This window comes from Channa argus, chromosome 6 (assembly GCF_033026475.1).
Source record: "Channa argus isolate prfri chromosome 6, Channa argus male v1.0, whole genome shotgun sequence".
In the NCBI taxonomy this organism is placed as follows: Eukaryota; Metazoa; Chordata; class Actinopteri; order Anabantiformes; family Channidae; genus Channa; species Channa argus.
The window spans coordinates 28,848,584-28,871,044 of NC_090202.1; the positions used below are offsets into that span (position 1 = coordinate 28,848,584).

The 22,461-nt window shown below is 39.3% G+C and overlaps 4 protein-coding genes across 4 annotated transcripts; all 4 read right to left on the minus strand.

Annotated features, from left to right (window-relative positions):
* Nucleotides 1-138: 138 nt before the first annotated feature.
* On the minus strand, nucleotides 139-4,035 carry or55e1 (odorant receptor, family 55, subfamily E, member 1). The gene has a single exon (XM_067508225.1). The coding sequence runs from the start codon at nucleotides 2,144-2,146 to the stop codon at nucleotides 1,124-1,126; it is 1,023 nt and encodes a 340-aa protein (XP_067364326.1). The 5' UTR covers nucleotides 2,147-4,035; the 3' UTR covers nucleotides 139-1,123.
* Nucleotides 4,036-8,196: 4,161 nt separating this feature from the next.
* Nucleotides 8,197-9,126, minus strand: LOC137129287 (olfactory receptor 52K1-like). Its single transcript, XM_067508260.1, has one exon. It carries the CDS (start codon nucleotides 9,124-9,126, stop codon nucleotides 8,197-8,199), a length of 930 nt encoding a protein of 309 aa, XP_067364361.1.
* A 2,664-nt stretch (nucleotides 9,127-11,790) lies between these two features.
* LOC137129288 (olfactory receptor 52K1-like) lies at nucleotides 11,791-12,750 on the minus strand. Its single transcript, XM_067508262.1, has one exon. It carries the CDS (start codon nucleotides 12,748-12,750, stop codon nucleotides 11,791-11,793), a length of 960 nt encoding a protein of 319 aa, XP_067364363.1.
* A 7,485-nt stretch (nucleotides 12,751-20,235) lies between these two features.
* On the minus strand, nucleotides 20,236-21,264 carry LOC137129117 (olfactory receptor 51F2-like). Its single transcript, XM_067507988.1, has one exon. It carries the CDS (start codon nucleotides 21,193-21,195, stop codon nucleotides 20,266-20,268), a length of 930 nt encoding a protein of 309 aa, XP_067364089.1. The 5' UTR covers nucleotides 21,196-21,264; the 3' UTR covers nucleotides 20,236-20,265.
* Nucleotides 21,265-22,461: the final 1,197 nt, after the last annotated feature.

The following is a 22,461-nucleotide window of genomic DNA, read 5'->3' on the forward strand; positions in this document are numbered from 1 at the left end:
AGTTATGCGTTTTTGAAAAGAATGTGAAAGTAATATCACACAAGGCTCCAACACTGCACTTTGAGGCAAATATTGATGTTTAGATATAGAATATGGAAATTTCTTTTTTACATTTAATATTTATTTTCAAGTTACAATGAAATACACAGAGCTAGAGATGTTTTAATCTAAACATATCATTTGTCTGTGGTGGACAATGTAAAGAAGACACGGTCAACTTTATTAATTCTGTTAATCATGTGTCACACATGTATATGACACACAGGATGTTTCACCTTTTCATTAGTCAGGATGAACCCTTCACATCTAAATCTTACTTTAGCACAAAATCTACATCCCACATTCATTGAAACTCCCTGTAAATTGCTCATAAAATGGTAGATGGTCTGCACTAATATAGCACTTTTCTACCTATTAGTACTCAAAGCATTTTACACTGCTTCTAATTCACCCATTCTCACATACACTGATGCGGGAGCTGCTATGCAACTGGCCATCACTCAACAGGAGCCACTAAGATGGGCTTCAGTGTCTTGCTAGAAGACACTTCGACATCTAGCCGGAGGAGCTGGGGATCAAACCAACAACTGTAGGATTGGTGGACGACTGCTCTACCTCCTGTGCCACAGTCGCCCCATCACCGGTGTAAAACCTTTTAAGTAACATTTAAATAATTGTTAAATCCTTGTCTCCTTAACAGTTAGCATAGATTTCATGTCCCTTTTCCCAACTACTGCAATTAAAAACGAATTAATACTGATCAAATATCTTTCATCAGAGAATAAGAAGATAAAAAAAACAAATCACTCGAATGTTTCTGTTACAGATCTTTGTCAGGAGGCTCTGTATACCTTAAACCTACAGAAACCCCTTAATGATCCAATTCTATTGGAGAATTACCTGTTTTCCAGTGATTCTGTGATGTGAGTGTCAAATAAGTTAATTATTTTGTTCCAGTATTTAACTTGCTCATCTCCATTTTGAGGTACAGTATTTGTAAGGAAGGTTAATGTCAACGAGAGACTTTGAGAGAATGTGGAAAGAAACACATGAATGTTCGAAGAACTGACCTGAAAATCAAAGTCTGCTGTTTCAAATTATGTCTTTGTCCACTTCATCCTTGTTAAGCAGGAAAAACCTTCACACTCCTTATTTCCTTTGTTCGAGGATTAAAAATTTTAAAAAAGCCATTTCGAATTTCTTTAGTTCGAACACCGTACAATATGGGATTGAGTGTTGCTGGGAACAGAATGTACATGAGTCCCATCAAACTGTTGACATCTGTTTGTATGAGTATGTTCAGGTTGTGAGAGAGAAAGGTGACACTTCCCACCAGGTAGAAGCACATCATGACCATCAGGTGGGTGCTGCAGGTGTGAAATGCCTTCCAGCGGTCCTCGCCGGCCGCTGCTCTCAACACGACGCTAAGGATTTTCACATAAGAGTAGAAGATGAGAGGTATGTCCACACCCACAAAACAGATGATGACAGCGAGGCCTGCTGCCCTGTTTTTCTCTGTGCTGTCACATGCCAAGCTGACCAGCGCCATGTGGTCACAGTAGCAGTGCTGGATGATGTTGGAGCCGCAGAACTGCAGCGAACCTGCCAAACCCACCAGAGTCGCCATGATGGAAACGCTGCGCACCAGAGTGAAGAGCAGCAGCTTCACAAACACAGAGGAGTTGATGATTTCAGGGTACCGCAGAGGAAGGCAGATGGCCACGTACCGGTCCAGCGCCATTGCGAGCAACACCGTTGACTCCACTGAAGACAAGAGGTGAGTGCAGAACATCTGAGTCAAGCAGCCAGCCAATGAGATCTCATTCCAGTCAAACAGGAAGTTAAGAAGCATGTTAGGGATGATTGCCGTTACCACGAGGATGTCGACTACGCAGAGAGAGCAGATGAGGACATACATGGGGCCGTGCAGACTCTTTACACTGCAGATGATGTACACTAACACAGAGTTTGCCAGCAGCACTGACAGGTAGGAGGCGGAGAAAAGCAACGCCAAAAGCCGGCGGTGATTTTGCAGCTCAGGGAAACCTCTGAACACAAATGTCCTGTGGGAAAAGTTCCTGCCCAGAGGCACCTCCAGCATGGCTTCAGCTGAACAGACCCACTTCAAACAGTCAACAAGCAGCATCTGTGAAAGTACAGAATAACCATTTTTTTTATTAATGGTTCCTGTGATTGTTTTGTTGCTCACACTTACACATTAGTCAAGTTTTAAGGACACTTCCTGGGAAAATGTACGATTTTTTTCAAGTGCACAATACTGTGCACTGATCAGCTGTAAAAATTTCTAATGTCATTTATTCTCACAAGTTACTGAGTTTATAATGTGTTAAAGTATACGGACACCCGTGGCTGCAAATTCAATTCACTTCACAAAAGTTTTATTACCTTTGTATAAAGTAACCAAATTCTTAAGTGTAAATTCAATGCATTAAAATGAGTTTTCACACATAGTTATCATCACTCATAACAAAACATTTTCTCTAGTTCTTTAATACTAAAAAACAGCTGCTATATTCCCATAAATATTGGTTCATGAAATTTTAAAGTAACTTAAAGGACAACTTCCCCTTTTTTGAACTTGCTTCTTTTGGTACTAGTTTGGGTAGTACATGTATATAAATAATTTTTTTGCCTATATCAAAATATCTCTCTACATCTAGCATAATAATGCCTCCAGATAACATCACTTGGAGGAACCTTCAGTTCAGATTATGTCATCTTGTTGTTTACAACTATGGAGTTTGTAATCGCGGTCAACCTGCGTTTTCAAAGCTGCCCCAGATCACATGTGAAGGGTGAAGTTGCCCTTTAATATATACTATGACTTGTTCAAACCAAAGTACTTTGCTTATGTCTACTGTTGTCCAGCCATGCAGATGTGTTGCTTCTACATTGCTGCGGTCATTACAAGTTGCTGAAAAAATGCAAGAATAAGTGTAATTTCTATATACATAATGTAGAACTTTTACATTATTATTCTGCTAAATTACACTCAAATTAATAAAAAAAACACATGACAACAAGGTATAAACAAGTAAAACTGAAATCAAGAAGCAGTATCTCAGCTTAACAGTTAAGACAAGAACAGCAGTAGAACAGTAGTAGTAGTAGCAGTTTTTACCTGTTGGAAAAAAAATCAATTGGACAAAGATTTGACGTAATGTTTCCACTGTTGTGAACAGTTTCAGATATTAAAGTGTGCGGGGTTCTTTACTTAAATAAGAGTAATTATGCCACTAGGCAAACATATTCTTTTACAAGTAAATGTTTGTAAAGTATAGTAGAATTCAGAAAGAAATTGCTGTAAATGCATTGGGTATTAAGTTAAACTTAAAGTACATTTTAGTGCAGTCTATTGCACATGGTGGTCTACACGGTTTGACACAGAAGCTACAAAACTTTCACTATTTGCCTCATGAAATCCTTAGCTCAGAATAACAGGTTAAAAAATAAGAATTTACATTTGCAAACTCATTGAAACCAGAACATACATTTAAAAAACAGCAATGGCCGATAAAATAGAACTAAATGTCCTACCTGTAGTCTGTCGGCTGCTTCGTCGGCTGCTCATCATGTAAAACTGCCGTGTTCATCTTATAACTGAAGTCCAAACGTCCCATTGGACAAAGATGGACCAACTGTGACCAGCTCAGACCAATTTAAAGATCCATGAGCTCATTAGAGGAGACGGACTAACGACTCTCCAGAGTTTTATCAACCGTGTCCACTTTACAAACAATCTGAGGTTTTACATGTAAATTCTGTCGAAGGCTCATGTTCATTGACGGTTTTAAGGTTGGTCAACTGTACTACATTGGTCAACTGTGGCATTTCTAATAATTACATTGATATTTAATCGACTGACAAATATATAGCAATAGTTTGAACAGACGTTTAATATTTAGTGATTTTAAAGCAGATCTAAAAATAACACCATGTTAGCTGTGAAGTCTCACATGTGAATATTTACTGGGCTTTGTCCTGTTCTGTATCTCTAAACCCAGCTCCTTTGTCCTTTGGACTGCTGCTCATGGACATAATTCCATTATTCTGTAACAGATAAATAAAGGTTAACTAACAGATGGTGTCTCATAGTTTGTTGTTGTTCTTCTTTGAAGATAATTGGCCCTGAGGTCAGAACAGCAGCGATCTCAGGATGCTGGGATTAATTAGCTGCAATGCATAATTAGTCTTTTCAGTGTGGCTGGTGGGAGTCAAAGCTGCAGATGTAATGAGGTGTTTCTCTCACTGACTAAATGAACACACCAGCACTTTGTAGACAGAAATCCCAGTATACTCCTAATTAATTAGTCCTTTATTATGACTTACTCTAAACAAAACTCTGCCACCTCCCCACAGTTGTTTGAGACAGCTGCTGGCCTCCCGGGAGTAGAGACACTTAATGTGTCCTTCAGTGTCATATAAAACATGTCGACCCAAGTATGGACGGGCTTTTGTTAAGTATATTTACATTGTTCAGCAAACAGATTTCTAACAACATAATGACAATAACTGCAAACAGAAAGTCAGAAATACACTGACACTGAAAGTGTTCACAGAAGAGTTGAAATAGCAGATTTTTGAGATGTAGAAAAAAACACACTCCGAGACAATTCACTTCTGAATTTTTTTTCACCTTTAAATCTGCGCAATTCAGTTACAAAACAAACGGAAACAATTTACTGTAGGAAAAGTATCAATGGGATCTCAGTCAGGGGAAGGGTACAAAATAACTTAATTAAACTATGGAGCACAGTTGAGATAGTAATCAACAAGTGGAGAAAATATGGCCCAACAGTGACTTTACAGTAACTGGACATCCCTTCAAAACTAATTCATCCTCCAAACAAAACCAAATCTAGTCCAGAAAGCTGCCATGAGGCCTGCAGCAGCAATAAAGGGGCTGCAGAAAGTACTAGTTGTGTCCCACATATGATAAAAGATTCACCAGAAGAGGATAAAAGTTTTGGAAACAAACTGAAATTCTGTTGGGTGACTGAAGAGGTGCAAAGAAGTGTGACAGGTTTGGATGCTTTCCCAAGATGTGTCATGCTGATAGACCCCAAAGCCCAAATGATGTCACAAAGTAAAAAGGTGCTTTAACAAAGTTTCAGATGGTGGGGGGGATTGTAGGTGTGCAATCCTATGTAGAATGAGAAAATTGTACCAGTGCAATTGTACCAGTGCAAAAGTCATATTGATAAATTATTTTAACTTCAATTTCTGATGAAGGAATGTTTGTACAAGCTGAATGTGCATGAAATATTATGTTGATGAAAACATTCATTGTTCTTCAAATTAGTACATAATTGTGAGGTGAAAGGAAAACAATAAATGGTTTTCAAACTGTTTAACTAATAAATATATGAACGGTGTGGCGTGCATTTGTTTTCAGCCCTCCTGAGTCAATACTTTGTTAAAGCACCTTTTGCAGCAATTACACCTGCAAGTCTTTTGGGGTATTTATCTACCCGCTTTGCACATCTAGAGAATGAAAGTTTTGCCCATTCTTCTTTGCAAAATAGCTCAAGCTCAGTAAGATTGGATGGAGAATGTCTGTGAACAGTGAACTATACATTTGTGGTTGTAACATGACAAAATGTGGAAATTTTCAACGGGCATGAATAGTTTTGAAAGCCACTGTAATCTCCTTTATGTGGAGCTGCAACTTATTCCAAACCTGAGGGGGGTAATTCACCATTTTTCTAGCACAGAGCCATGGCGCAAGACATTAAGGTGTTCACCTGCCTTGTTGCCACTTCACACTCAGCTGCAAACTATCCCAGTACATCCTTAATTGTCAAATGAAGCTAACAGAACCTGCAAAAACCAGTTTCCCAAACCAGACACCCTCCTCCCACCATATGCATCTTGAAATGAAAATCCATGAAAATCACAAATAGTATATGTGACATAGGAAACCCCTGAAAGAGTTCAACACCGACTGAGAATGTGTTGGACTGAGAATACCGACACAATTATCACCCGGGTTACACAAGGACTGGATGGCTCGTAACAATCGCCCTGGTACCCCATACTCCTGTAACACCCCCAATAAACCTCCTGACCTCCAATTCCACGAAACACATATAAACTCGATGGGAAAACTCCCACAACCCCTCTAGTAGTTTTGCCAAGGTAAAGAGTTGATCCATTGTTCCACAGTCAGAATTGTTCCTTTTTTTCAATTCAATTCAATTCAACTTTATTTATATAGCGCCAATTCACAACAAAGTCATCTCAGGGCACTTTACAGAATAAAGTCAAGATTATAAAGATATATAAAGAGAACCCAACAATTCCCCCTGGAGCAAGCCATAGGCAACAGTGGAGAGGAAAAACTCCCTTTAACGGAAGAAACCTCCAGCAGAACCAGGCTCAGGGTGGACGGCCATCTGCCTCGACCGGTTGGGGTGAGTGGAAATGGGAGAGAGAAAAGAACAGAGCAACAAAAAGCAATAACAAAACATCGGGCAGATTGGTAGGACCAGTAGCTGCACGCTGGAAGACACACAGCTTCAAAGCCGGGGGACACCTGCAGAAAGGGACAGAGAGAGGGGGACAGAGGAGGACAAAGACAACTACGGGAGAGAACACACAGAGTTAATGACATACAGTGGTGAGAATTGCGGGGTGAGAGGAGAGGAGAGATGGTCAAGAGGAGGAAAGGAGCTCAGTGCATTGGGGGGTGGGTCCCCCAGCAGTCTAAGCCTATGGCAGCATAACTATAACTAACTATATGCTTTATTAAAGAGGAAGGTTTTAAGCTTAGACTTAAAAGTAGAGAGGGTGTCTGCTTCCCGAATCTGAACTGGGAGCTGGTTCCACAAGAGAGGAGCTTGATAGCTAAAGGCTCTACCTCCCATTCTACTTTTGGAAATTCTGGGAACCACAAGTAGGCCTGCATTCTGAGAGCGAAGTGGTCTACTGGGATGATATGGTGCTATGAGGTCTTCTATATATGATGGAGCCTGACCATTCAGAGCTTTATATGTAAGAAGCAGGGTTTTAAATTCTATTCGACATTTAATGGGAAGCCAATGGAGAGAAGCTAGTGAAGGTGAAATATGATCTCTCTTGCTAGTTCCAGTCAGCACTCTTGCTGCAGCATTTTGGATTAATTGCAGGCTCTTTAGGGAGTTACTGGGGCATCCTGAAAGTAGGGAATTACAGTAGTCCAACCTAGAAGTAACAAATGCATGGACCAGTTTTTCGGCATCACTTTGAGACAGTATGCTCCTAATTTTGGCAATGTTCCGTAGGTGGAAGAAGGCTGTTCTAGAGATTTGTTTTATATGTGACTTAAAGGACAGATCCTGATCAAAAATAACTCCAAGGTTCCTTGCAGTAGTACTGGAGGCCAGACTTATGCCATCTAGGGTAACAATATGGTTGGACATCATATCTCTGATATTTTTGGGCCCAAATACTATGACTTCAGTTTTGTCTGAGTTTAAAAGTAAAAAATTGTGGGACATCCAGGCCTTTATGTCTTGTAGGCTTGAAGCTTTATTAACTGATTATTTTCATCTGGTTCCATAGATAAACTTTTGAAACTGAGGTTTGATAATAGGTTGAAGCTTTCTTTCAAGTACTCTTGCACTGGCTTTTCCGGGGAGGCTAAGTAGTGTGATACCCTGATAATTGGAGCACAAACTCCCATCCCCTTATTAAAATATGGTAACCCCCTTGGACTGATGGATGGAGGCTCTGCCTCCTCCTGTTGGTTCAGTTCAGGAGTTCCTAAAAATGTTCTCTACATTGTCTGGTCAGCCCTGCTTAGGTCAGCCTAAGTCAAAGTCTGCTTTCTCTTTTTGAGGCATCTGATGGTTTGCCAGAAGTTCCCTTTTGGCAAACCAAAAGTCCGTCATAGCATCTTTGAACAACAAGCACCAAAGTACAGACACAGACTCTGACCGCAAAGTAAACCACTGATCTCAGGCCTGAGGTGTTCTGTGAGCATGTACATGAAAACTCTGTGCTTAGACATGGTGTTTGTTATTGTCAACAACAACCATGACTAGCAAATAACAAAGAACCATGAAATAATATATTTTAAAATTAAAGTTTTTTATTTAAAATAAGTTTTCTGTTACACAAAGAACATTGTGTTTAAGCATTTAAAAAGTGATCACATTAGCTCGCAGTCTGAATTTTCCCAGTTTGACCATGGTGTCAGCAGGTCAGAGATTTCAGGATTTGCTGTCGGATTTCAGTGATTCTGACGCCATAGATGATTGGGTTGAAACAGCTTGGAAAGAACAAGTACATCACACTGAAGAAATTCCGAATGGCTGCTGGAAGATTGTTTCTGATCCGATATGACAGAAAAGCAACGAGTATATTGATCAGGCCGACAGTCATGATCACAATGTGTGGGACACAGGTGTGCAGAGCCTTAACACCCGATTTGCCCGAACTCAACACTGAGCTGAATATGATGATGTAAGAGGCACTGATAAAGATGAAGTCAGCTACAGGGATGAGAAACACAGAGACCAGCCCCACCAGACTGTTGACAGCAGTGCTTCCACAGGCCAGTTCCACCAAGGCCATGTGCTCACAGAAACAGTGGTCTATCACATTACTGAAGCAGAATGACAATCTTCCTGCCAGAGTCACTACTACTGAGACAATAAACACATTTCTGATCACAAGGGGGATCACAAACTTGAGAAATCTGTCTAAAGCCATGTTTTCATGGTAGTAGAGCGGTGTGCAGATGGCAAAGTATCGGTCCAGAGCCATCCACAGCAACAGTGTCGACTGAAAAGCTCCTAACAAATGAACGAAAAACATCTGAACCAAGCAGCCGCTCAGAGAGATTCCCCTCCAGTCAAACAAGAAGCTCAGCAGAATGCTGGGGATGAAGAACAGCGGGAGGCTCAAGTCCAATAAGGCCATGCCGGCAATGAGGATGTACATCGGTGAGTGGAGGCTTTTCTGTGAAATGACAACAAACAGCAGCACGGAGTTGGCCGACAGTGACACAATGAAAATGAAGGAGAATGGAATAAAGAGGATGGGCCTGAGTGCACCGAGGTCATTGAAGCCATTGAGAATGAAGAGCTGATGTGAAGAGATGTTGTCTCTCAGTGTCTCCATTTTCCTTTCCTTTCAAAGCTTCTTGCCCAGACTTTAAGTTGATGGGCCCTGAAAACAGGGACACAAATTGAAACAGTTAATTCATTTCTTAATAGCTGTAAAGTATATTACCAGAAGGTTTTCTCTGATTGCAAACTCTAAAATGGACCCCTGCTCTCTTTCTTGTATCCTTTTATGAGTTATAGCTTCTGATCACAAGAGATGAACGAGTCAAACCAGTTAAACCTGGAAAAGTTTAGTAAAAATCTGTTAAAAATGCTTCTTTTAATATTTCATTTACATGAGATAATATAATCCTAAAATAAGGAATAAAGGCTTCAATTTTCTGAGTCATTTTCTCTGGGTCAAGTTTCTGATTGGATCTTTATTAGAGAAGAAACATTAAAGGCCTTTCATTTTTATCTGGCACTGAGCATAACTGTAAATCACAAACTGAATGAGATTGGATTAAGTACATTCAAAAATACATAAAGTACGTATAAAAATACATTTAGTCATTAGGCAGATGCTGTTATTCAGAATACAATTAAATAAAAGTATAGAGAAAATGCAATGATATCAAAAACAAAATCAACTTTAACTTAAACCAGATTAATAACTGTAAAAAGATCAAGTTGTGTATGTTTTTACATGTAAATATTGAACCTAAAAATGTTATCACAGGCATCAACAGCAGAAAGTCTGACATCAATTCCAACTTGTTAGGTCTTTATTTCCTTAATACATTTATTCTGTTTCACCATATTGGACTTCTCCAGCTGTCCACTTCTGAAATGTCAAAAAAAAAAATTAAATTGCCCTGATTTCACTGGGCTAGAAATCTGAAAGACAATTAATTACACATTGCAGAGAAACAACTGCCGCCTTTTTTATCAGGTCATCAACCAAACTCACTCCTTGAGTGTGAAACTGGTTTCCAGTAGCAGGAAAGCTGACAATCCAAGTGAAATCCCACATACCTGACTGACTAAAGTCAAACCTAAGCAATATTTCTAAATATATGCAAGTTCTATTGGACTAAAGCATATTTAGTTTTAGTAATGTACTGTGTTTAGGTTGGATGACAGTCATGACACCACATCGCCCAGAAACGGCAAAAAACAGTACATTTTACATGAAAGCCTCATGTGTGTTCCAGGAGAAACACAATACACTGTCATTATGAATAATTTATTCAACAAACCTCACAAAGAGCCGACGTGGTTCATCTTTCCTTAGGATGCTTAGATTCAGATCACAAAACTAAAAACACAATGAAATTAAAGCTTTAACCAATAGAATGAAATAATTCAACCTGATTTTTTTCAGCTGTGTCAGTATATAGAGGTAAGAATAGGATGAGGCCCTGAGACGTCCAAATGGGAGTCAAGATAAGTCAGATAACAAGATTCCTCTAATATCACATCATTCTGCTGCCTTAAAGAAAGCCAAGACTTTGAAATCTTAAATATGAGGACTATCACATGAAGAGCTGCAGACAGTTTAGCGCAAATGAAACTAAATCAGCTGGTTCATCTTCTTTTTTAGTGGCTGTCACTGAAAGAACACAGTCTGCAGTTTAATTATGTCAGCTGAGGATTCTCCTCCAGCCACACCTCCCTGCTGAACCGCTGACTCAGCAGAGACAAACACTGTTGGTGACTGAAACCACATTAAGGGAGATGACAGACACCAAGACACCAGATTTCTAATAGACTTTATAAACTGGAATTTAAAAAGTGAAACTTTAGGATTTATGTGTATTTCTGACAAACTGTTGCTGCAATAACATCTCATAGTTGTGGAAAAGTGTATCTAAGTACCTTGTATGTTATCTACTTAATTGTCTCCTTTATGTCTGTGTGTCTATTGTTCTGCACTCTGCATAATGGCTATTGCAACACCAGAATTACTCTTTATGATTAATCTATGTATTTGTCTATTTAGGAGACTTTTCCAAAAGTAACCTGCTGATGAGGTCATGGTCATAATTTTGACAGGTTTGGGTGTAAAGTTCGGCAATGGCCAAGAAGTGTTGGCTGCATTTCTGAAGCAGCTTCTTCTCTCACTGTGCATCACTGACACATTGCTCGAGTTGTCAGTTCTCTAGGTGCATCAAGCTAAAGCTAAACCAGTCTCATCCAACAGTCAGTACATCCCTCTTCATAAAGATGATAATGTTCAGGTTGTGTTTAAACCTTCAGTGATGAGTGGATTCAGTTTTGGAGGCTGTAGTTTGTGCTGCTGTTGAAGTGCACTGCTATATACAGACTGGAGATTCTGTTGTTCAGTTTGTCCTCACTGATGTACTAAATTAAGTGAGTAAAACAATAGAAATACAGCCACTTGATCATTTCTAGCATCACGTTCACATGAAACTGCTTAATTCTCAAGCTTATCGCTGAGCCTGTTAAAAATTAACGTATAATTGTCATTAAAACGTGATGAAGAAACCTGCTCAATACCAATTTAAAAAACATTAATAAGTTGGTATTTGAGCTGTTAGTCTTTAAGTACAATAAATTCTGAACAATTTCAAAGATATAAAACATTTAATGATAATATTGATCAAAATCCTGAGCTTTCCATGTCATTTCTTTTTTATGAGTTTCCAATTTCCTTCTTGCCGTGGAGTAAATGTAGTTTTAAAGAACAGAGATATTCAACATTTTCTTCAAAAGACTCTTAAGAATGGGGAACAGTTTTGAAAAGGAAACGACACATCAGAGTCTTATGGATTTGCTGTCGGATTTCAGTGGTTCTGACGCCATAGATGATTGGGTTGAAACAGCTTGGAAAGAACAAGTACATCACACTGAAGAAAACCCGAAAGGCTGCTGGAAGATTGTTTCTGATCCGATATGACAGAAAAGCAACGAGTATAATGATCAGGCTGACAGTCATGACCACAATGTGTGTGACACAGGTGTGCAGAGCCTTAACACCCGATTTCCCCGAACTCAACACTGAGCTGAATATGATGATGTAAGAGGCACTGATAAAGATGAAGTCAGCTACAGGGATGAGAAACACAGTCAACAGCCCCACCAGGTTGTTAATGGCAGTGCTTCCACAGGCCAATTCCACCAAGGCCATGTGCTCACAGAAACAGTGGTCTATCACATTACTGAAGCAGAATGACAATTTTCTTGCTAGACTCACAATCACAGTGATCATGAGGACATTTCTGATCACAAGGGGGATCACAAACTTGAGAAATCTGTGTAAAGCCATGTTTTCATGGTAGTAGAGTGGTGTGCAGATGGCAAAGTATCGGTCCAGAGCCATCCACAGCAACAGTGTCGACTGAAAAGCTCCTAACAAATGAACGAAAAACATCTGAACCAAGCAGCCGCTCAGAGAGATTCCCCTCCAGTCAAACAGGAAGCTCAGCAGCATGCTGGGGACGAAGAACAGCGGGAGGCTCAAGTCCACGAAGGCCATGCCGGCAATGAGGATGTACATCGGTGAGTGGAGGCTTTTCTGTGAAATGACAACAAACAGCAGCAGGGAGTTGGCCGACAGTGACACAATGAACATGACGGAGAATGGAATGAAGAGGATGGGCCTGAGTGCTCCGAGGTTATTGAAGCCATTGAGAATGAAGATTTGATGTGAGGAGATGTTGTCTCTCAGTGGCTCCATTGTCCAATTCACCAGTCGCCTCCTGTAGCAGAAGTTTACTTCAGTAATAAGCCTAAAAACCAACTTGTTTATTCCTTAAGAGGACAATATGCAAACCAAATTTTTGCAAAAATCTACTCATATGACACTTAAAAATATACATTTTTGTGGGGACACCCACACTGTAACATCTGGCATCACTCCAACATTAATGTGACACCTTGTTTTAGCACCATATAGAAACATTACATATCATAGAAATCTGTGGGCATCCTCAGTCATCCAGCTTGACATAATATATAATATACAAAGATAAAGCAACCTATAAATACTCATTTGAATAGTTCAAATAAAAGAAAAAAGTGTCTATAAAGTAATTCAAGTAGCTATAGTTCAAGCAAGTGAAACACAAAACACTAGTTACAAATGAATGTAGTAATACTGTTTCAAAAAAATATTTAATATTTGTTTACTTTTAACATAATATTTTAACTCTCAAAATAGAATCCCTCATAAAATCATTTACTTTTGAATGCAATTTGGACACTTGGTGCAATTAATCAAAGGACTCATTAGTTGCACCAGATGTGCTTGAAATAAAACAAAAAAAGTGCTAATACGTTTTGAAGAAAGTGGCACCTGGCAAACAACCAAGCATTCTGATAGACTTGGAACAATTATATGCACATTGTGCAAAATTATTAACAATTTATGTTACTTCTGATGTTAAAAGGAACAGTTTAACTAATTGAAATGTTATTAAATTATCATGGTGATGTAAAAAAACAACCTTTGTTTTATCCTTTTTGCTATTTCAAAGTAATGGAACACAAAGTTTTACTGCGTATGTAAGGGTCTATTTGTAAGGAAATATTATATCAGTGAAAAAATGTCAGCATCGGTAAATGAGGGAATCGTGTGTAAAAGAAGTTAGAACCTTTACTAGAAAATGTGTTGGTAGCTAAAAATCAGAAAACACTAAACAGAAAATGCATTTTGTTAAGGAAAAGTAAAACATCAACATGGCAACAAACCTCACAGACGGCAGACAAGCTCAACTCTCCTCGGTTTTACATTGAAGAGACAACTCTGAAATTAAATATTTGTTTTTATGTATCAGTATTAAACAAATGACTATTAATTCATATATATGATAATGGAACTAGCAAAGAAAACGAATTAGACTCACCCCATCTGATTCTTCTGCTGCTTTGAAAACAATTACCAAAAATAAATAAAATGGAAAAGATGCAGACAGCTCAGCTCTTCAGAAGAGAAATCAGTAGATCTTCTTTGTTGTTGGTATTGACTATGTTCAATTTACAGCATGATGATATTAGTCACCAATTGTCCTCCATCTGTCCCTGGTGAACCACTGACTGCATTTTCATACCCCCCATCTGATGCTGCTATTGTCTACAGGGACAAAGTTGGACTGAAAATACCCCAGAGCAACGTTATTCTGGAACAGAATTAAGAAACAAAATAAAACCAGTTAGAAAGTACAGAACTCAGGATGAATGTTTAAATCAGTACAACTTTTGCAAATTTGTGTGCACATCTTGGTAATTTATTACCAACTTTTACATTGACAATGCTGTAAATGTAAAAAATGTTTCCTAATTGGCTGCAGAGATATATTTTGGATGAAGCAAACATATCAGTGCAGAGGAGCCTTTACTTGACAAACATGCTACTACTTGAACAACTGATCTGATAATTACAACACTTCCTTAAACATGAACCTACGTACAACCCAATTCAAAACAAGTTGGAAAGATGTGTACGTAAAGAACTTAATGACCAGTTGCTGGAGTTTAGCAGAGGAATGTTGTCCCTTTTTCTGATGCAGGATTGTAGCTGCTTAAGAGTTCTGGGCCTTTGTTGCTGGATTTTACGTTTTATGATGCACCAAATGTTTTCTGTTGGTGAAAGGTCTGGACTGGAGACAGGCCAGTTCAGTACCAGGACTCTTCTCCTGTGAAGCCATGCTGTTGTGATGGATGCAGTGTGTGGTTTAGCATTGTCTTGCTGAAATATGTGAGACCTTCCCTGAAAGACGTTGTCTGGATGGGAGCATATGTTGCTCTAAAACCTCTATGTCCTTTTCAGCATTGATGGTGTCTTTCCAGATGTGTAAGCTGTCCACATCATAGGCACTAATGCCCCCCTCATCAGAGATGCAGGCTTTTGAACTGACCGCTCATAACAACTTGGATGGTCTCTCTCCTCTTTAGTTCACGGGACATAGCGTCTTTGGTTTACAAAAATTACAAATTAAAACACTGTATTTATTTGACCACAGAACAGTTTTACATTTTGCCTCCGACCATTTGAAATGAGCTTTGGTCCAGAGAACACAGCAGCATTTCTGGATCGTGTTCACATCTGGCTTCTTTTTTGCATGATACAGCTTTAACTTACATTTGTGGATTGTACTGTGAACTGTGTTCAGGCCTGTTTTAATGCAGTGCTGCCTGAGGGCCAGAAGACCACGCGCATCCAGTCTTGACCTTCAACCTTGTCCCGTGTGAATAGAGATTCCTCCTGATTCTCTGAATCTTTTGATTATATTATAAACTGTAGATGGTGCGATGTTCAAAGGCTTTGCAATTTTACACTGATAAACATTTTTCTGAAATTATTCCACAATGTTTAGACAGTCTTTTACTCACCTCTTGCCCATTTACCTAATTAGTTGTCAAATGCTCCTCCATTTGTTTTTTTATTTGCAGTGACTACTTTTCCAGCCCTTTGTTGCCCCTTTCAACTTTTTTGAGAAGTGTGCTTCCAACAAATTCAAAATGAGCTAATATTTTCCATGAAATGGTGAAATGACTCAGATCTATTTTATCTAATCCTTTGCTTGTATTGTGGAGGTCTTTGTAACTGTCTTCAGACTAGTCCAGCAAAAGGACAAATTCAGCTGGAGCAGGGAGTCCACACCTCAGCCATTCACTTTTTTCTACTTCCCGACCGATGCTACACAGATTCATCTTGCAGCACAGACTCAGACCTTTCTTTCTTTCTGCTTTTGACACAGACACTGAATTTATCAAAATCTAACAGCTTTGCACAGAAACTAGGTTTTTATTTAACCCCACTCTCAGAACCTTTACAGATTCTTATCCAGCATGCCTCCAATGTATTAGGACTTGAAAGAGGTAATTAATAAAACGAAGGCAACTGCTCTCCCTCCACATAGACTGTGGTATCCATCTACTTCCTAGAAATATGCTTACATGTGGCAAACAACTCTCTGTCTCCTCCAGAATGCCTTGCCATGGAGTAGTATATTCACAAGTCCCTAGTGGGAGGTCTCAACAGACCCTCATCCTCCCTAGCAGGTGCAGGTCTCTTCTATCCAGGAGTCTCCATCCCTGCATTGACTCCCAGGGTCTCAATCAGATTATTGCCAAGAATCTTCATTCTAAACAATATTCTGATCTTTTCTCCCACTGAGTCAATTCAGCATATCCTCAGGATACCCCAGTGTCTTCTCCTGAACAATCTGAATGTGAAAGCAGAGTAATGCATGTTTCACTTATCCACCATATCTTTATGGGAGTTCATCCTTTCTGCTAGCAGCATAAAGGTGGACCCAGCCATATCATAAAAATCTAGAATACCCCAAGACAGCAAAATGTCAGAATGTCCTCGTCCGGCCTGGTGGGCACTGTTCTTCAACCATCAGCAACAACCCCATTCTTTCCTTATGTCCTACCAACTGTCTGTTTGTCCCTGACCGTCTACTCAAATATCTTTTAGTGGTGTCACACCTCCTCATCTCACTCCAGTTGAGCTGTCACCCAGGTGGCCATTTCTCAGAAAAGACACCCAGGGTTTTTTTTCAGCCTGTCACATCAGCACTCCAGCCAAATTGTCCAACAATCCCCTCAGTGCCTTGGTGCACCCCAAGAGTCACCAAGCAACCATCTTCCTGAATTTTGTAACTGAACTCCCCCGACCTCTGGGCACATCACCATCCTCACTTTAATTGATTCTCCAGTAGGATTTACTTTATTCCATTTCCCAAGCTCCCATTCACAAAAGAGACAAGCAAGATCCTCATACAACATGTCTTCTAACTCCATGGCCCTCTCCTGCAGCATGGTCTCTGACTGTGGCCCCCAGTTCACAACTATAATTTGGACAGAATTATGCAGACTGCTTGGGCTCACCATCAGCAGATCTTCAGGATTACGGCCTTAGTCCAATGTTCAAACTGAGAGATTCAATCAGGATTTAGAGACTGGACTGGTCTCCTATGCTCTAAGGACCCTACTTCTTCTTATTTTCCTTTGGGCTGTTCCCTTTCAGGTGTCTCCACAGCGAATCATGTGCCTCCATCTAACCCTGTCTTCTGCATCCTCTTCTCTCACACCAACTAACTTCATGTCCTCTCTCACTGCACTACTTTCGGCTTATCCCGTGAGTTCAGGGTCGCCACAGTGGATCATTGTCCGCATGTTGATTTGGCACAGTTTTTACCCTTCCTGATGCAACCCTCCCCAATTTCTACCGGGCTTGGACCAGCACTGCACAGCTGGGGAGGGGAATGGGCTCAGTGTCTTGCCCAGGGACACTTCGACATATAGCCAGGGCCGGGGATCGAACCACTCACCCTGTGGTCTGTAAGCAAGCTCCAACCTCAGGATCCTTCTACCGATATATTCACAGTCTCTCCTCTGAACATGTCCAATCCACCTCAATGTGGCCTCTCTGACTTTATCTCCAACACATCTAACATGAGCTGTCCCTCTGATGTCCTCATTCCTGATCCTGTCCATCCTCGTCACTCCCAAAGAGAACCTCAACATCTTAAGCTCTGCTACCTCTTGCTCTGCCTCCTGTCTTTTCTTCAGTGCCACTGTCTCTAAGCCGAACAACATCTCTGGTCTCACCACCGTCTTGAACATCTTTCCTTTCATTCTCGCTGATACTCTTTTATCACACAACACACCTGACAATTTCTCCACTCGTTCCAACCTGCCTGCACTCGCCTCTTCACCTCTTTTACACACTCTCCATTGCTCTGAACCGTTGACTCCTGTCTAACCTCATCTGTCAGCATGTCTATCACCAGAGCAAAAAAACAATTTGGTCTAGGTGGAGTAAGCACATAACTCCACCATCCTCTGTTACGGACTACGAACGGTGTATGGATACTAAGCTCCTCTGTGAATTTCCTATAGGGATGAATCTATCTATCTATCTTTTGGAGATTCAGGGAACAGATGCTAATATCTTGTTTGGCTCAGTTGTGATATGCCATTTTTACAGGAAAACAGTGTCAATTGCCAGCTGGTCTCCCTGTGCTCTCACCCAGTGTACTCTGCCATGTTTGTTTTGGATTCCCCAGTTCACTCATTACGTTTACCTGCTTGACCTGCTGACCACTCTGCCTGCTACTTGCCTAACCATCTCTGTTTTGTGTCAGAGAAATCAATAAATGTTTAAATGTACAAATAAAAAAATAAGTTGAAATGTCAAATTAAATAAGTGTAGCCAAAATGCAGATATACATTAATTACATCTATTCATTTATGTATGCATTTATTTATTCTTTGATTTATCTATTTTTTTCTACATTTATTTACATATTAATCTTTTGATATTTCTAATTACCTTTTTTTCACATCCTTTCACAATAAAGAAATCCAATTGGATGTCAACTCAAATGTTGTATCAGCATTTATCTTACAGAGATAAAGGTTTCATCAAGCGCTGACTGCAAGCCGTGGGTGTTGCAGTCATTTAATTTGGATATTAGGACTAGTGATGGGAGAATCAAGGCTTTCTGAACCAGTTAAAGCAAATGATTTAGAAAATGGTGTGGAGTGTTTTGAAACATCTGAAGCACCACTTTGTCGACATCTGCTGGAGAAATGTGTGTAGCTCTCATGGAAAGATTTGTAGAACAAAGTTTTTGAAGAATTGCTACATTTTATGATTCTGCAAAAAAAAAAAAAGTGTGGTGCCAACTTTGGTGGGGAGTGTGAGTGTTATCACTCTTTCAGTCAGAATAAGATTGTGTGTGAATAAACTGAATATAACAATCGTAAATATTGTATACATTATTTATATTTAATTACATGATTATTTATATGCGTGTGATATACCTTCATTTGGGAACAAACCACACATTTTAGTGGAAAATAAATAATATTCTATCTTTCTCTTTGTCTATATCTCCTTCTCATAAACCCACAAAATCTAATAAAATCTGGGCATTTTAAGGCATTTTTAATAGTGTCAGTGAGTGAGACCTCTTTACTTGTGTTCAGCTTCAAACAGCCATTATCACTGATTGGAAATCAGCCTGAACTCATTTGAATGATGTAGTGCAACTGTCAACTGGCTCAGCCTCAATTTCCGTTTATGTTCCGTGAAAGACCTTGGGGTCGGCCTTTAATGGTGAGCAGCTCAAATTTCAAACATTTTATGAAATGATTACAACAACCACGTAATACAGGCTTCAAAGTGACGTTTTGAAACAGAACTATCAGGAATGTTTTGAAGAGCTCGAGGTGCTGCTTTGTTTTCGGGTAACAAATTATTTTGAAAGTATACACAATACAATACAATTTATAACATATATTAAACTAACTTATTGTAGTCTATAGGGTGCTTTTCAAATTGTTAGAAATTTTACAGAAAGTGTCTGCTGACTGCCATTATTCTTTTTGGCAACTGGTTATTAACCAATATCCACCATCTGTAGATTGTTTCAACTTCTCTCAAGTCGACTATCAACTACTCCATATCTATCTGTCAGTTGAAAGTCAATGGTGTTGTGTCCAAATTATTAACAGAATGAGATACTTTGTGAGTGATGAGGATTTATTATCAGACTCATCAGATGAACAACTATTTAAGTCTCTTTTGACCATTTGTTGACGGTCAACTACATATTAGTTGCTTATCTACTGATTGTCAACTAAACATTAGATTATTTGACAATCTGTAGGTTGTCAAACAAATATATATGACTATTAACAGACTACCTGTCAGCATTCTCTACTGAGTGTGTATGTAGACATATGTGAGGACTATCCAATTAAAGTGAAAACAGCTGAAAACAGTACAAGAGAACTATGTACAGAACATAATAGACAAGTAGGTGGAAAGGTATTTTTGCTTAGGTCAGCCTAAGTCAAAGTCTGCTTTCTCTTTTTGAGGCATTTGATGGTTTGCCATAAGTTCCCTTTTGGCAAACCAAAAGTCCTTCATAGCCTCTTTGAACAACAAGCACCAAAGTACGGACTCAGATCTGACCGCAAAGTAAACTACTGATCTCAGGCCTGAGGTGTTCTATGAGCATGTACATGAAAACCCTGTGCTTAGACATGGTGTTTGTTATTGTCAACAACAACCATGACTAGCAAATAACAAAGAACCATAAAATAATATATTTCATAATTAAAGTGTTTTATTTAAAATAAGTTTTCTGTTACACAAAGAACATTGTGTTTAAGGATTTAAAAAGTGATCACATTAGCTGGCAGTCTGAATTTTCCCAGTTTGACCATGGTGTCAGCAGGTCAGAGATTTCAGGATTTGCTGTCGGATTTCAGTGATTCTGACGCCATAGATGATTGGGTTGAAACAGCTTGGAAAGAACAAGTACATCACACTGAAGAAATTCCGAAAGGCTGCTGGAAGATTGTTTCTGATCCGATATGACAGAAAAGCAACGAGTATATTGATCAAGCCGACAGTCATGATCACAATGTGTGTGACACAGGTGTGCAGAGCCTTAACACCCGATTTGCCCGAACACAACACTGAGCTGAATATGATGATGTAAGAGGCACTGATAAAGATGAAGTCAGCTACAGAGATGAGAAACACTGAGACCAGCCCCACCAGACTGTTAACAGCAGTGCTTCCACAGGCCAGTTCCACCAAGGCCATGTGCTCACAGAAACAGTGGTCTATCACATTACTGAAGCAGAATGACAATCTTCCTGCCAGAGTCACTACTACTGAGACAATAAACACATTTCTGATCACAAGGGGGATCACAAACTTGAGAAATCTGTCTAAAGCCATGTTTTCATGGTAGTAGAGCGGTGTGCAGATGGCAAAGTATCGGTCCAGAGCCATCCACAGCAGCAGTGTCGACTGAAAAGCTCCTAAAAAATGAACGAAAAACATCTGAACCAAGCAGCCGCTCAGAGAGATTCCCCTCCAGTCAAACAAGAAGCTCAGCAGAATGCTGGGGATGAAGAACAGCGGGAGGCTCAAGTCCAATAAGGCCATGCCGGCAATGAGGATGTACATCGGTGAGTGGAGGCTTTTCTGTGAAATGACAACAAACAGCAGAAGGGAGTTGGCCGACAGTGACACAATGAAAATGACGGAGAATGGAATAAAGAGGATGGGCCTGAGTGCTCCGAGGTCATTGAAGCCATTGAGAATGAAGAGTTGATGTGAAGAGATGTTGTCTCTCAGTGTTTCCATTTTCCTTTCCTTTCAAAGCTTCTTGTCCAGAGTTTAAGTTGATGGGCCTGAAAACAGGGACACAAATTGAAACAGTTAATTCATTTCTTAATAGCTGTAAAGTATATTACCAGAAGGTTTTCTCTGATTGCAAACTCTAAAATGGACCCCTGCTCTCTTTCTTGTATCCTTGTATAAGTTATAGCTTCTGATCACAAGAGATGAACGTGTCAAACCAGTTAAACCTGGAAAAGTTTAGTAAAAATCTGTTAAAAATGCTTCTTTTAATATTTCCTTTACATGAGATAATATAATCCTAAAATAAGGAATAAAGGCTTCAATATCTTAGCTGCTCTCGCAACAGTATTGGGGGCAACATACAACTAATGTATGTCCAGTGTTTATTTATATTAAAAACTCAGATGTAATGGTACCTGTCAGCAGCTGTATGTAAATAAAACATTTAAAACATTTAGTTGATATATATGATACTAATGGGAGCTTCTGATTGGATCTTTATTAGAGAAGAAACATTAAAGGCTTTTCATTTTTATCTGGCACTGAGCATAACTGTAAATCACAAACTGAATGAGATTGGATTAAGTACATTTAAAAATACATAAAGTACGTATAAAAATACATTTAGTCATTAGGCAGATGCTGTTATTCAAAATACAATTAAATAAAAGTATAGAGAAAAGGCAATGATATAAAAAAACAAAATCAACTTTAACTTAAACCAGATTAATAACTGTGAAAAGATCAAGTTGTGTATGTTTTTTACATGTAAATATTGAACCTAAAAATGTTATCACAGGCATCAACAGCAGAAAGTCTGACATCAATCCCAACTTGTTAAGTCTTTATTTCCTTAATACACTTATTGTGTTTCACCATATTGGACTTCTCCAGCTGTCCACTTCTGAAATGGCAAAAAAAAAATGAAATTGCCCTGATTTCACTGGGCTAGAAATCTGAAAGACAATTAATTACACATTGCAGAGAAACAACTGCCGCCTTTTTTATCAGGTCATCAACCAAACTCACTCCTTGAGTGTGAAACTTGTTTCCAGTAGCAGGAAAGCTGACAATCCAAGTGAAATCCCACATACCTAACTGACTAAAGTCAAACCTAAGCAATATTTCTAAATATATGCAAGTTCTATTGGACTAAAGCATATTTAGTTTTAGTAATGTACTGTGTTTAGGTTGGATGACAGTCATGACACCACATCGCCCAGAAACGGCAAAAAACAGTACATTTTACATGAAAGCCTCATGTGTGTT